The 15,036-nt window shown below is 45.9% G+C and overlaps 1 protein-coding gene across 5 annotated transcripts; it reads left to right on the plus strand.

Annotated features, from left to right (window-relative positions):
- Nucleotides 1-821: 821 nt before the first annotated feature.
- LPAR5 (lysophosphatidic acid receptor 5) lies at nt 822-9,239 on the plus strand. 5 transcript variants are annotated; one of them, XM_071559151.1, is made up of 4 exons: nt 822-959; nt 1,586-1,703; nt 2,347-2,444; nt 7,639-9,239. In XM_071559151.1, exon 4 carries the CDS (start codon nt 7,951-7,953, stop codon nt 9,061-9,063), a length of 1,113 nt encoding a protein of 370 aa, XP_071415252.1. In that variant the 5' UTR covers nt 822-959; nt 1,586-1,703; nt 2,347-2,444; nt 7,639-7,950; the 3' UTR covers nt 9,064-9,239. The 5 variants fall into 5 exon arrangements, with proteins under 5 accessions (XP_071415252.1, XP_071415262.1, XP_071415234.1 ...); XM_071559161.1 differs by having other exon boundaries at nt 2,357-2,444; XM_071559133.1 differs by lacking the exon at nt 1,586-1,703.
- Nucleotides 9,240-15,036: the final 5,797 nt, after the last annotated feature.

The raw sequence follows: 15,036 nt of genomic DNA on the forward strand, positions 1-15,036 counted from the left end.
CTCATCACCACTTTGGGGAGATGGAGAGTTTCCCTGCAGCAACAGCACATGAGATCAGAGAGGGGAAGACCTACTGCCTCCCTCATCCTCAGCTGCTGTTCATGAGGACACTCCCTCATCTGACTCCTCCAGGCTGGAGATTCTTCTTTTCTACCCTGCAGCCCGTATAGCTACAGCAAACAGACACAGCCCAGCTGCTTCCTGGCTCTCTTAACTCTTTCCCTGGCAGGTCTCCCTTCACGCCCCTTACTTTCTTCTCTGTAGAGTCATTGCCCTTCTCCTAGGAGGCATAATGGGCTGGCTGCATTCCTACAGACTGCCCCCCATCTTCTCAGTGGGTAGCCCTTTCCTAAAAGCCCCTGGGAGCCCAGAAAAATGTGAGCTGTGTGACCAGGGAGCTGAAGTGTCCTGGAACAAAAGCCTGCCATTCCCCAGGCAGCCTCGGAAGTGCCAGCTGTTCCCAACACTGGGAATGAATCAGTCAGAAAGTGAAGCAGGGCTGGTCTGGCCCTGCTGTGGTTCTTCCATAAAGGGATTCAGCTCTTTACTGTGTTCTTCCACATTTCCCCGCACAAAAAGGTCTGAAGAGCACTGGGGTTTACCAGTCATCCTTCCAAACCTGAGCAGCCCCTCTGCTTTAGCATGAATTCCACCTCTGTCCTTGCGTTCCCAGCTTCCTGCATCCCTCCTTCTGCTGGGTCCTTGCTCCTGCTTTCTGGAGTCAGCACTCCAGGGCAGCAGGCATGTTGGGATCTGCAGCATCAGGGTGTAGCCTCCAACGCACACCCCAGTAATCTGGTCTTACCTGCTGTTCACTCAGACAGCAGTGAGGAAACGCCGGGGTTGTGCTGCTCTTCCCCACGAGCTGAGCCTCCAAGAGACAGCGAGGAGCAGAGGTGTGAGCCCACCTGGGTGAGGGGACACAGAGTTTGTGGGCTGATGCACCAAGACCTGGCAAGGTGAGTGAACCCGGCTCGTGAGGGATGCTGTGGGACTTGTGGGCAACTGTGTCCTCCTCTTCTGACACATGGAAAAGCCAAGACAGCGAGGCTCAGCCAGGTGTGCTCATGTGTGTGGGGGGTGAGGGCTACAGGGAAGGGGGAATTTCCCATGGAGGGTGTCATAGACTCCTTTGGCAAAGGACACACACACACACACACACCCACACACACACCCCAGTATATCTGTGAGCCTTTATCAGTAGCAGTGCCTTGACGGGAACTGAAGAGACACAAAAAGCTGTGAAAACAAAGATCCCAGCAACTAGGAAGTGAGAACCAGTGTCTGGTTAAAAAAGAGAGGCACTAAGAAGAGGCAGGATGAGATCAGTGGTTCGGGTGCTATTGTACCCTCGGAGGATTTATGAGCAACAGGAACATATATCCTTTGGTGTGTCACTCCCTGAATGAGGAGTCAGGAACGGCAAGCAGGGAGTGAGAAAGTCAAACACCAGCAGGTGGAGGAGTCGGGCAAGGGCTGCCAAGAAAGAGGGATCCCACCGTCACAGCACCATCTTCTGGGGCAGCTGTTCCTGGGGAAGGATAACAGTAGGATTAGGGGTGTCACCACTCATGTCTTCTTCCAGGTGTGCTGAGACTGGCAACGGAAAAATAGGACTTGAAGCAACATTGTGCCAGATGGGTTTGTAGAAAGTCAGCTCCCTTCCCAGATACTCGTAGCAGTGCCAGGTCACAGATGTCCCGGTAAACCAGCCCTTTTACTTTCTTACCGCTGTGCCTCCTGTAGCCTTGAACATCAGGGACTGATGTTTGTCGCAAACATGCCTTTGCTTGCCACAGACACTGACACCTCTTCAGAGCTCAGTTCTTTCTGGGACCTTGCCACATGTCAGCAGTGCGTAGCTGGGTCCCCAGGGAAGAGTTCAAAGTGCCTGAGCCCAAGACAATGACAGGATTCCAGGTCTTTGTGGGGGCTAGCAATTAAACAACTTTGCTCTCACTTCCCATATTTCACTTCTACCTCCTGTTTAGCAATATTTTGAAGAAGGGGATATTTTGATTTTCCCCTGCCAGTCCTGGGGGTGGCTAAGTTAGCAAGATAAGCAAGAATTTGGCACTATGACCTAGGGCAGGTCTCCTCAGTTGCAATGACACCCAGGTGCTGCTTCTTTCATAACTATAATGTTATAGGATGTGGTTTAGCTTATCAGCTTTGGATAGCAAAGTTCATGCTTTGTGGCCAAGCAGAAGTGCATCAGGAAGTGAAAAAGGAGAAGAAGCAAATTGTAGCATGACAGATGTAGAGTCAGCCATCGCGTGGTAGGGGACAGCTGTGATTTGGATGAACAAGTAGCCAAAGATCCTGCCTGTCCTGTTTTGATTCAAGCTCCTTGCAGGATCAGTGCCTGGATCAAGACCTCTGCAGTGGGAGTGATCAACAGCCAGTGAGTCTGAGTGCACCCTTGGCTCTTCAGCAGCAGAGAGGTAAGCCAGATGGAAACATCTGGAGAGATGGATGGTCTGGGTGCTGTGGGCACTGGTCCCTGTGAGCTGCTGTGCATGTGCTACCAGACCTGACTCAGGGCACTGGGGAACTTCTGCCCCTCTTCAGTTGCCCAGTGCACCTAGAGGTGCAAGGCAATTCTCAGTACTTATTCAAACGGAGGCTTTCTTTGGGATCCTGTGATATCAAAAGCACGGGCAGCCTGAAGAACTTACTGCCAAGGTGCTCATAATGGAAACCCATGGGGCACTCAGGAGATGAAGGGTGGGTGACAACTCGAAGGAGTAGGCAATAGCAGTGTGACAAGACCTTGTGAGTTAAATATGGGGGTCTCAGTTCTAACATCATACATCTCTCATTAAAAAGGCATTCTAAGTCTTGAATGTTTTCAAGGTTCTAATATTCACAATAATCTAATTTCTTAGGTAGAAAAATGTGAAAAGTAGTGCTTAAATATCACGGACAGCAGGTTAAAAGCATCCGCATTTATGAAAAAAATATACTTTCAATTTCTAGAGCAAAGTTAAGTGAGGTTTTTTTTCAGGTTTGGCACACTCTTTCTTATTTTCCCTTTGGTTCCAGACTTACTAAGCGAGCTCAGGCAGTTTGCATTTTCAGCTGGGTGCCCCAATGCCACATTTGTTGTCTGCATCTCATGGCAGCCACAAAGCTCCCCATGTGTTCAATGACAAGCCACTGTCAGAAACACTGACCCTGCAGCATGTTTAGCAATATTTTTCTAGCTTTCTTTTTCCACCTTATTTCTCAACTCCATAGTCAGACTCTTCATTATTTCTGTGGTGCTAGGAGACAGTGACTCCTAGTGAGATTGTGTCAGGAGAGAGGATTCCCAGGACCAGGCAGCAAGACACCAGACACACCTCTTATCTAAGGGCAGGTCTGCCTGTTCTGGCCCTTGTATGGAAGCATATCTAGGGCTTCTCACCCCCCAAAAGAAAAAATTAAAATCCTCATGGGTGTTGCAAGTCATAGTCTTGGCAGTTGATGGCATTCAGGGGCTCGTATTGAAGAAGCAAAAAGATGCTTTCTCCCCTCCTGGGTGACATAAGGTCAGTCACCAAACAGAAATTTCCTTCAGGATTCAAAGACAGTATCTTGTGAGGAGGATTATTCAGCTGTGGTACCACTGCCTCCTTATGCAGCTGGGATCTCTCAGCAGCTTTTGTGCAGAGCAATGAGTACTTGAGGTTCTTTTAGAGGCAGCCACACAGAACATGCCCTTTGGCTCTCCGACATTAACCAACAAGGACAATCCAACTAATTTCACCTCTTCTGTTTCCCTGATGCCAGCCTGCTTGAGCTACCCATAGCTTTGTTTTTCACTGAAGAACAGTCAAAACAGTACCTCCAGAGCTCATCAGAGAAATGCTCTGGTCTCACAGCTTCTTCTTTCCAATGACTGTGCCTGCATACATCTCATTTCAGTTCTCTGAGATCTTGATCACAGTACCTGTTATAGCAAGTTTGAGACTATCAGCTTAGTTTCAATAACATCACCATAGCAGATTCTTTCTGTGTTTCCACCTACCCACAAAAAAAAATCCCCTCAAAAATCTCAATCTATTTTTTGTTCTCAGTAATCTTTGGTGCCAATTTAGAATTCTGCTGTCTTAAGGGGTGAAGGGCTAGAGTATGTAAGGAAAGACCACTCTGGAGAGAAAGAAAAGATGACGGTGGGTAAAAAAATGGACAGATTTCTTTCACTGCTGTTCATGACACAAAAGCCTGGGAGATTTCCACAGCAGAAACTCTCTCGGTGGGAAAATTCATTAAAGGATTGTCTCTGATCAAAACAGCAGTAGGAACAGCTATGGAGAAAGATAAACTAAGCAGTGTTTGGGTGCTTCTACATCAGAGGTCCAAAAACAACCAAAGGGTGGAAGACTTGACTAACTGTGATGTGGAAACATTTGCTTAAAACTGCTTTTAAAGGCTCACTAGCAGATTGAATTTGATACAAGGCACTTGGAGGGTTTCAGGCCAGGGAGCTTGATGTTTTTGCTGAACAAATTAGTAGAAGCTATAAGAAAGGCAAAAGAAAAACAATTGGCATGCAGTCACATCTAATTACTGGGGAAGAGTCACCATGGCTTTTATAAAGGGATGCTGTGTCCCACAGTCCTTTCTTAAAAGAGCCAAGAAGCATGTGAACAGTGGCTCATGTGGATTTCCAAAAGGCTTTCAAAAGGGCTCTCACTGATGGCACTTAAAGAAGCTTAGAAGAAAGGTTCCTACCTATACAAAAAGTGCCTAAAAGATGGGAAGGAGAATGAGGAAGATAGTTGGTTTACGCAGTGGAGTTATAAGACACCAGTGCTTGGGCTGTTTGACTTATTCATGAGGGATGAATAATAAAATAATAAATCTGTTGGAGATATAAAATTATTCAAGTTAGAAACAATGAGGGTTGGCTACAAAGAACTGCAGAGATTAAGGAAAGTGTGAGTGACTGGACTCAAAATAACAGCTGAAATTTCAACTAGCTCAGTGATGGGGAAAACCAAACTGAACTGACCGTTACCCCTTGCAAATGAGATTTGAGCCTATGCAGTTCAGCACATCCACATCATCAGCATTGTGTACCTTTTCACTACCTCTCCACAGGGTTCACAAAGGCTGTAACAGAAGTGGAAAAGTGCTGAGAGGAACACCAAGGATGTTCAAAAGTACAGAATGATGCCTCTGTGAGAAAGAGCTGTGAAGACAAGGACCTTCTAGCCTCATAAAAACCCCATTTACTGAGTGGGAATATGGTAGATGTTTATAGTATTATCAGTGATAAAGTGAAGGTGCATAGAGATGTTGTTTCCCCTGTCTCTTTCAGCACTAAAACTAGGAATTGAATCTAGCAGGCAGTGAATCTGAAGTGTGTGCATGGAAGTGGTTCTTCCCCTAACATACAAGTGAGCTGTGTAAGTCCTTGGCACTCCTGGCACTGGATGTTGTAGATCATAAATTTTACATCAAGTGAAAAAGAAGCAAATAATGAAATAAAAGTTCCCTGAGGACTACTGAATACAACTAGGTCACCTCTGCTGGAATCAGGAAGAGAACTTGAGACAGTGGAACTACACAATTGTGTTGTTCTTAACATTATCCCTTCACCATCCACAATTTGAGATGGAATACTAGTTGTAGATGGCCTACTGGTCTCACACAGCATGGACTGTGCTTACATACATTCTCTGGAGTGTTTACTGAATACCTTTCAAAAACTTGAAAAAATAGATTGTCTGTGGAGATAAGTCCCTTTCACTTGACATCTGGCTGATCTGGGTAGGTATGTTAAAGCAGGTTATGGTCTCTCACTGAGACTCAGTCTCAATTACTTTGACACCAAGATGAAGGTCTCACCAGTCTGTTCAGTCTGCAGGCATTGCAAGGTTTTGGCTCTAGCAAAAGCTGACATACGGTCCTTGAGAGCTTTTAGCATTTAATCACTTCACTTGAAACCAACCACTTTCTTGTGCATTTGTGTTGTCTTGCTAGATTATCTTTTATTTTAAAATTATACAAGACTTCATACAAAGTTTTCATTCACCAAGAAGGGTGAAATCCACTCAGAGGAAGCTTGACAAACCAGTAGAAGTTTCTCTAAGAAACCTGCCTTTTTGGTGCACCTGCCCAATAACACTAAATGATGGGCAAGTTGTAGCTGTTTGCCCTCTCATGTTAGACTTCCACTTTCATGGTTTAACATATTGTTTTCTTATCTATGAGGTCAGCACACATTTCTGTCTTCAGTAAATACTCCCTCTAGATCTGAACATTGCCCCGCAATGCCATCCAGATGAGCTGGCATGCTTGTCATACCTGTCAAGTTGTTGAGTAGTTTCCTCTTACAGTAATATCAACCTTATGTAAAGATTTTCTCTAGGCAGATAATTCTACTTTCCTTTTGAAGTAAATCACAACCTACATGGACCCTGTGAGGGAGCCCCTATTTGACTCCTGCAAACAGCTCAGGGGAATTGTGTCACACTTATCAACCCCTGCTCCAGTGTGGGTTCCTTTCATGGAGTACAGTCCTTCAGGAACAGACTGCTCCAGCATGGGTTCACCATGGTCTTCTCCAGGGACAACAGGGGAATCTCTGCTGCAGTGTCTGGAGCACCTCATTCCCTTCTTCCTCACTGACCTTGGTGTATGCAGGGCTGTTTCTATCACATATTCTACTTCTCTCCTCTGGCTGCAATTGCTCCTCTGCAGTAACTTTTCTCCTTTCTTAACTATGTTATCCCAGAGGTGCAAACATTTTTGCTGATGTGCTTGGCCTTGGCCAGGGGCAGGTCCACCTTGGAGTCAGCTGGCATTGACTCTATTGGACACAGGGAAAACTTCTGGCATGTACTCACAGCCTAGAGCCCCTGCAGCTACTAAAACCTATCCATGCAAACACAGTGCAGGGAGGATGATACCACCTGGAGTCTTCTCTAGCCACAGCTGTGTTTGTACACATGAAGCCCACGACCCTTCCTTTTTTATTGTGTGTTCCCTCACCTGGCTGCACTGTGCATGTTTGTTTGACACGGGCTACTTCGTGTTTTATGCTGTTATAAGCAGCAGAATGAACTGAAGATACGCAGTCCAAATAAGCACCCCTGGTCCCATGCAAGTAAGAACCCAAAGGGATTGTGTGAATGAAAGCAACCTAAGCAACTTTAAGTTACTGGGACTAAGGTTTGCATGTGTTGTTCCACGTAGGAAAAGGAGCTTGGGTGGAGTCAGATCTAACTGTAGTATAATTTTTTTTATCTGAAAAGGATGTGCAAAGTCCTGTTTCTCTGATATGGAACAGTACCATGGAGTTTTTATTTTAAGTTCCTTCCAGTCAACATTTTTCCTTTGAAAGGCTGTTCTCTTTCTCTGGAGCTGTCTCAACTACTTTTCCTGTGTACTAGTGCTGTCCCTTTCTTGTATGCCTGTGCTCTCAACAGGGATCAGGGCAATGTGCATTTTCTGGGGCTGAGTGATAAATGATTCTGTACAGCAATCTCCTTCTCTGTGCTCTTCTGCTGTGCAATTACTCACTTTTCTAGTGTCCATTTTTCTGAGTCTTTTTGTTTCTTTGTGAGTTGCTGCTGCAGAAGCCATCATGGTGGCATTTCCTCCTCTAACTTAAACTCTTCTGTCTTGGTCTTTCATTTCGACCAGGAATTGTGCTGACAACTGGCAATGATCCTCCATCGCATCAGCACCCCCATAACCACTGGAAAGAATTGCTGAACTGGAAGCAGACGCTGATGTGATTCCAGTACCATCCCTGCCAGATGACCACAAACAAGAAATCCAAAGCAGCACCAGCCAAGAGAGAGATGTGCCATCTACCTCTCAGCTGCAGATGAGAGGATCGGTCTGCAGCAACTTTGATGGGAATGACTTCCCTCAGCGCTTTTCTTTGTGCATCCTCTGCTCACCAGCAGGCTCAGCCATCTCAGTGTGACCATCTCCTGTTCCCCCCCGGGCATGTCAGCTTCCAATACGTCTCAGACATGCAAGGATTATACCTCAAACCACCACTTCCTCCTGCCTGGCTACATCCTGATATTCGTTACAGGTTTGATACTGAATGTGATAGCCCTATGGATATTCGTCCGATACCTGCGCCTGAAGTCTGTAGTGATGATCTACATGTTCAACCTCGCCATAAGCGACCTCACCTTCACACTCCCTCTGCCACTGCGACTCTACTACTATTCCAACCACTACTGGCCCTTTGATAGCACCCTGTGCCAGGTCTCTGGCTCTGTCTTCCAGATCAACATGTATGGTAGCTGCCTCTTCCTCATGTGCATCAACGTGGATCGCTATGTTGCCATTGTTCACCCACTTCGCTGGCGGCATCTGCGGCGCCCCAAGGTGGCCAAGATCCTTTGCCTGATCGTCTGGGTTGTGATCTTCCTGGGCTCTATCCCCACAGCCATAGTCCACAAGCGAAATGATTGTAAGGTACAGAACCAGACCATTTATCTCTGCTTTGAAAGTTTTAGCGACAACATATGGCAGAAAAACCTCTTTCCTCTGGTAATCCTGGCTGAAATCTTGGGGTTTCTCCTGCCTCTGAGCTGTGTGACATACTGCTCGATTCGGATCTTTCAGGAGCTCTGCCAGTCCAGCCAGACAAAGACCCTGCGACAGCAGAAGACTGTCCGTCTCCTCTTGGTCAATCTGGTCATCTTCATCATCTGCTTTGTGCCTTACAACACTACCTTGGCAGTTTATGGGATGATAAAGGCCCAGGTGATAAAGGTTGAGACAGGAACTCAGGCCTCAGTGCGTCAAGCGTTAATTATAACAATGATGATGGCCAGCATGAACTGCACGCTGGACCCCTTGATCTATTACTTCAGTACAGAGGGTTTCCGTAATACCTTCAAGAAGTTGCGGCGGGGACAAGCCTGGGACTCAGAGATAGGGACACTTAAGCATCAAGTTGTAGAGAATAAGTCAACCCGAGACCACACTGTCTCAAAAGTAAAATTGCTCCCATCTGAAAATTTTTTCCATCCCAATGAATCTTCACCATCACTCCCTACAGCAGTATTTTTGAATGGCCCGATTGAGGACTCAGAGGTTTAACCACAGAAGAGCCATTGCAAAGTCACCCATACAATAACTACAGCAAGCCTGTGGGAAACTGCTAAGGGTAACTTAGCAAACTGTTTGAGGGAGCACAGCAGACTGTATGTGGGTGAATGTGATGATGCAAAGCTGAAGGACGAAAGGTTGTTTTGAATAAACAGAGATGTCTTGGTGACATGGTCACACCTGATTCTTTTGGTACAGGAAACAAAGTGCAGAACAAGGACTTGAAACAAACCGAGTACGTTGAGGTAGGGCCAGCATAAATTCTTATAGCAAGTCCATCCTGTCTGAGTACCTCCTGCTGCACTGTAGCAAGAAGCAGTTCTGGGGATCATCAGAACACAGATATGGTACTCACTGCTAACAAAGTATTTAGCAACAGTGCCCAAGGGAAACTTTTGGCTAGATGTTTCAATTTGAGTCATAGGTCCAGCTCAGGGCACCTAAGTAAGTATCTTAATTTTCCAAAAGAATTGAAGCATTTAGCAACCCTTGTTGGGGTCAAGGAGAATAGCTGAGTTTTCAGTACTCTTGCAGAAAATATATTCCCAGTTGTATAGAAGGTCACAGACCCTAGCAAAACAATCTTCAGGAGGTATGTCAAATGTGCTTGTGAAGCTGTACACACATGCAGCACAATGGTTATACATTCACCTAAAAAGCAAAACAGCTTAGGAAACACTAGGATACTTAAAAATACACCCGACATTCCTAATGGCCCCCCAAAAAAGAGAGGATACCAGCACCATGATAATATCTGAAGCTCATGCTGACATTAGTGCTTTGCACTCTCTTGTTGCTGGGCCCTATATAGGGTGATTGATTTCAGGTCTGAGTGATTTTCACTGTTGAAAAGAAATGATGTGACAAAATGAGGCTGTGGTGAAATATAGTTGCTTGCACTTTTTGCACATGCTTTTTCAGCCTGCACTGTATGTGAAAGCCTTATAAATCTCCCCACAACTGAGAGATCCAGCTGTACACAGGCAGTGCCAGTGGCCCCTCTTATTCACTCCTGCTAGTGACCAAAGGTTGCCTTTTCAATTGCACTGCAAAACAGCCCCTCTGTGGCTTCCAGCATGTTTCAGACTATCCCAGAGTGGGTCCATTACAGTGGTTGGTTTGGGGTTTTTTTAATGTTCAAGGAAAGGTCAAGTAAAATAACAAGAAATGCAGTTCAAAGCCCTGGTTTTTAGACATCTAAATAAGCAATGAATCTGTTTTCAAGTCCCTACCTCATGACTGCTGTGGGAATAAAGGCCTTGTAAGGCATCGTGGGGTTGTGTTAGGAGACACAGGGGTTTAAATCCATTTTTCCAGTCTCCTTTGAAAACTCTCAGATGCAGGTCTTCAAGAAGATCTTAGAAGATGATGAGCCTCACCACAGAGATATCCTTGTGTTACAACGTGCCTTGGGAGACACAGACCAGCTCTGTGCCCTTGCTCAGTCTGTGCATCACAAGCAGACCAACCCTGAAATCTGTCTGCAGAAGAAGGACATTTAATGGTGCCTGAGAGATGAAGGGAGAGAGCTGGAGGAAGGCTTGTGGGGCAGTAGGTACCTCTATTTTGAAAATTCAGGACTGTCATATGAATGTGAATCATTTGTGACATAGTGCAGCTGGAAAGCAAGCAGAGCTGTGTGCATGTCTTCTGCTAGGGTCTGATGCTATCCTTTCATCCTGGGATTTATGGGTTAGTAGGGTGATATTACATCAGATGCACTGCTGTCCATTTCCACATCTTTCACCTTTCTCCTTTCTAGACCCTCTTTCTTGTCCCTGTCCCTCTGGTTCTTCCTCCTTTCCCCAGATTTAATGCTTCATGCATCTAAGGATCAACACAATGCCTTCACACTATGTTTTCTTCCCTGCCCAAAGAAGTTGATTTTTGATTTCCTTTTAACTTGGCTAGAGTGGTGTCATAAATACCCTGAAAGATTTGTGTGGAAAGGGACCTCTGGAGATCTCTACTCCCACTCCCTGCTCACAGCAAATTGCTGGGGAGAGTGAGGGCTGTCTGCTCCCTAAAGGAACACTACAGCTGAGAGCCAGGCAGAGGAAGAGGCTTACCCAAGCAAGGGAAGCACCTGAGCAAGGCAAGCAAGGCAGGCATGGGCAGATAGCCAAGTTCAACTGAGAATCCAGATCATCAGACAAGCTTTTGGTGATGAGGCAGGTCCAAGGTCAAACTAAGAAGCCATGTCAGCATGAGGATCAGGACTGGAGGCAGTAAATCAGGGTGAGCCACAGTCCAGAGATTGACAGACAAGTCCATTGTGACATGGCAGGACTTGGGTCCAGTCAGGAAGCCTATCCATGGGTCTAGATCAATACAAGGTCTGGTCAGACACAGGCAAGACTGCTCAGATAAGAATCAAGGGCAAGAGCACCAGCTTAAAAACAGCTCCTGGGGCAGGGATTCAGCCCCAGCTGAGGCTACAGAAGAGCTTTCTGGAAATTCTCCCTAAAGTCACCAGAGGGACAAGGCAGCCCTCAGCTGCACTGTTGCTGTCTCTGACCTGTCTCCAAGCTCAAACAGCCAAAGCCCCAGGACCAGAGACGATGCACTTGGGACCCAAACCTAGTTCAGGTTGCTCAAAGCTTTGTCCAAGTGTCTTCTGAGCACCTCCAAGGATGGTGATGCATCAGACTCCTGAGGTACCTATGCCAGTGTTGGAACATGCCCTGGGGACAGGATTTTCCTAATGCTCACCAGGATTGTTGCAAGTCATGGCTGCTGCCTTTTGTGCTTTCTCAGGGCCACTACAATAAGAGTCTGGCTCTGTCTTCTCTTGGCAAGCTTGCCAAGTATGAATGAAATATCAGGTGACAGATGCCACTCCTCTGGAAGAGGCTGCTCCTCTGAAGTTACAGTATCCTCCCAAACACACAATTTCTCAAAAAACATTTCAGAAAACATAATCTTTACTTATGGTTTCATTCCTGAAAATAGGGGAACTATTTTTACCTGGAACATTTCAGAAATATTCCACCTCCAGCAGAGGAAATTTTAGCTCAAATATTTTGACAAAATTATAAATAACTGAAAAGCTGATCTCTTAATGAATCTCATCAACCAGTTTAACAATAAAAAGGCCTGCTGGTTATGCTACACACAGCAGAAGAAGTTCTTCACTTTGGGTTTCTGAAGGCTTTTATTAATAGTTATGCATAGGCAATGGTGTGCCCAGTGTGGGCTGTTGTGTTTTGTCCTTTGGGTATTCAATCTTTTTCAGCTTAGTTTTGTTTTATTTTTGAGGATTCTGGTCAAATTTAATGGCTTTGGCTTCTGGAGGGGATTTGGGACATTTTTCATGTCTGACAGACAGAACTGGTGTTAGCTGGGTCTTCTTCTTCTGTGTTTTTGCCTTTGAAAGCCTGATTTTTTTTTAATTCTAGCACATGGTGATAAAGAGTATGTGTATGTACTGCCTTTCAGTGAAAAGAGTCATTCACCCTATCTAGCTTTATCTGTTCTGTTTAATGAATATCTATAAAAAAAGTCAAACAAACAAATCCATAAGTCCTAAGGCATGGTGGTGTCCAACAATGCAAAACAGAACCACTTTAAAACTTGCACCTAGAACAAAAGAAATTATGTGAAGCAAAGGTACTAAAGAAAGTTAAATGGGAATATAACCTTAGCAAAGACTTTTCAACATGTGTAAGTGACCCTCTGTACCCTCTGTGATAATTCTTGAATTAGTATTCTTGCTATTTCAGGGGTAAAAGATACCATTTGCTGCCTCTCTGCACTTTGTGTCATTTGCAGATGTGAACATTAAACAAATGACTTCTCATCAAGTAAGACTAAGCAAGTGAAAGGTCAGAGAGATGGCAAAGGCACACAGAACACTTACTCTGTATGGATCAGACAGGATGTCTGCAAAAATGCAAGAATACATTAGAATTTCAAGTCTTTGTACCTCCAGAATGGACATGTCAGATGCTTCTGAAAATGGTTCCCTACTTGGATGATATGTAAAGGCATTGTTATGACTATTAATCATAATCTTAAACGTATTTTATACTTTCTAGAAACCCTCTGTCTGATGCTCTGAGTTCTGTAAGTCAGCTTGAAAAGATGTTTCAGAAGTGCCAGAACAAGCCAGACCTTATCTTCAAATTGCTTTTATTACTGTTTGTATTCCTTCCACCACATACTGGCTGTGTGATTCCCACCGCTTGATGTATCCCTCGAACAAAATATGTATTTTGTATTACAAATGCCCCAAGCAACTTAAGCTGTGGATGCTTTAAGTTTGGAAGATTATCCCCTGCCTTCTGTTCTCCCCTGAAACTGGGATTTGAAACGGATGTCCTCCAGAGGTCCTTCCAACATAAATAATTGCATGGTTCTCTGACCTTGTGTTTTAGATGCTGATCTGATATCCCAAGCATTTTTTCAGCTTCTTCATTATCTTTCCCTCCTGGAGTTCTGCTCACTCGGATTGCACTTTGCGTCCCCTGCCTGCCTTCCAGCTGCACAGAGTCCTTGATCCTGTGGCTGAGTGCGGTCAAAGCTTCACATTTCATGCGCTGCTTTTGAAGCCTTTCTTGCAAACTCGTGTGTTCTGCAATGCTCGCTACATGTCGGCAGAGGCCAGGCTGCCGCTGCACTAATACTGCTGTACATCTCGCTGACCAAACCACCTCAGGACTTCCTTGCTGTTTCCCACATTTCTCTGTCATTCTCTGTCTCTGCTCTTACACTCGGAGATATCTTTGGGCATGGACCATTTTTTGTTTGTTGTGTGGCACCTTGCACAGCAAGATAGTGATCACTAAGGGCTGATGAACAAAATAAAAAGAAATAGTGTAGTATCACTGAAGAACCTGGTATGCTGATAATTTTGTTTGCGGTTATTTGAGAATCTGTATGCGCTAAAGCCAGACATAGCTCCTTTCACCTATTTCACTTAGATAGTGACGAGGCTTCCACACTATCTGTAACACCTCCCTGTACCATCACCTGAATCACAGAATAATAGAATCGATTGGGTTGGAAAAGACCTCCGAGACCATCAAGTCCAATCCTTGGTCCAACTCCAGTCCATTTGCCAGATCATGGCACTCAGTGCCATGGCCAATCTGTGTTTAAAAACCTCCAGGAATGGGGAATCCATCACCTCTCTGGGCAGCCCATTCCAATGCCTGATTACTCTCTCTGGAAAGAATTTTTTTCTGATCTCCAACTTAAATTTCCCCTGGCAGAGCTTGAGCCTGTGCCCCCTTGTCCTGTTGCTGAGTGCCTGGGAGAAGAAACCAACCCCCACCTGGCTAGAACTTCCCTTCAGGGAGCTCTAGACAGTGATAAGGTCTCCCCCGAGCCTCCTCTTCTCCAAGCTAAACAACCCCAGCTCCCTCAGCCTCTCCCCATAGGACTTATGCTCCAGTCCCTTCACCAGCCTTGTTGCTCTTCTCTGGACCCCCTCCAGCACCTCAGTATCTTTCCTGAACAGAGAGGCCCAGAACTGAAGTGCAGGCATCACTCTCCACTTCAGACTTCGAAATACGAGGGAACAAGGCAGTACATTTCTCCCAAGAGGGCAAGCGGTGGAGGGAGAGAATCAAAACCTTCACCTCAAAGTGATGAGGAAAAGACCGTTTCTGACTCCGGAAAGTTTAAAAAAAAAAAAAAAAGCGGCGAGGCGGTGCCGAGAGGGCGGAGGAGGGCGCGCTCCCGCCCCGCAGCCGCCGCCTCTCCCCGCCCGCCCCGCGCTCTCCGCGGCCAACAGCGGCCCCCGGCGGCGCCTCGGGCCGCACCGCGGACCCCCGGCGGGTCTCCGGGCACACAGCGCCCAGCGCCTCCGGGAAGGACCGCCGAGCTCTGCTCCCTGCAGCAACGGCCCTCTCTGGGATGCACCAGGTCAACGCAGCTCCTCTCAGCCTTTGGAAGAATAAAGCAATTTGGAAAGAAACAAAAAAATGGTAATAAACGCAAGAAGCTGTAAAACTGAAGGAA

The sequence above is a fragment of the Pithys albifrons genome, chromosome 1 (assembly GCF_047495875.1).
Source record: "Pithys albifrons albifrons isolate INPA30051 chromosome 1, PitAlb_v1, whole genome shotgun sequence".
In the NCBI taxonomy this organism is placed as follows: Eukaryota; Metazoa; Chordata; class Aves; order Passeriformes; family Thamnophilidae; genus Pithys; species Pithys albifrons.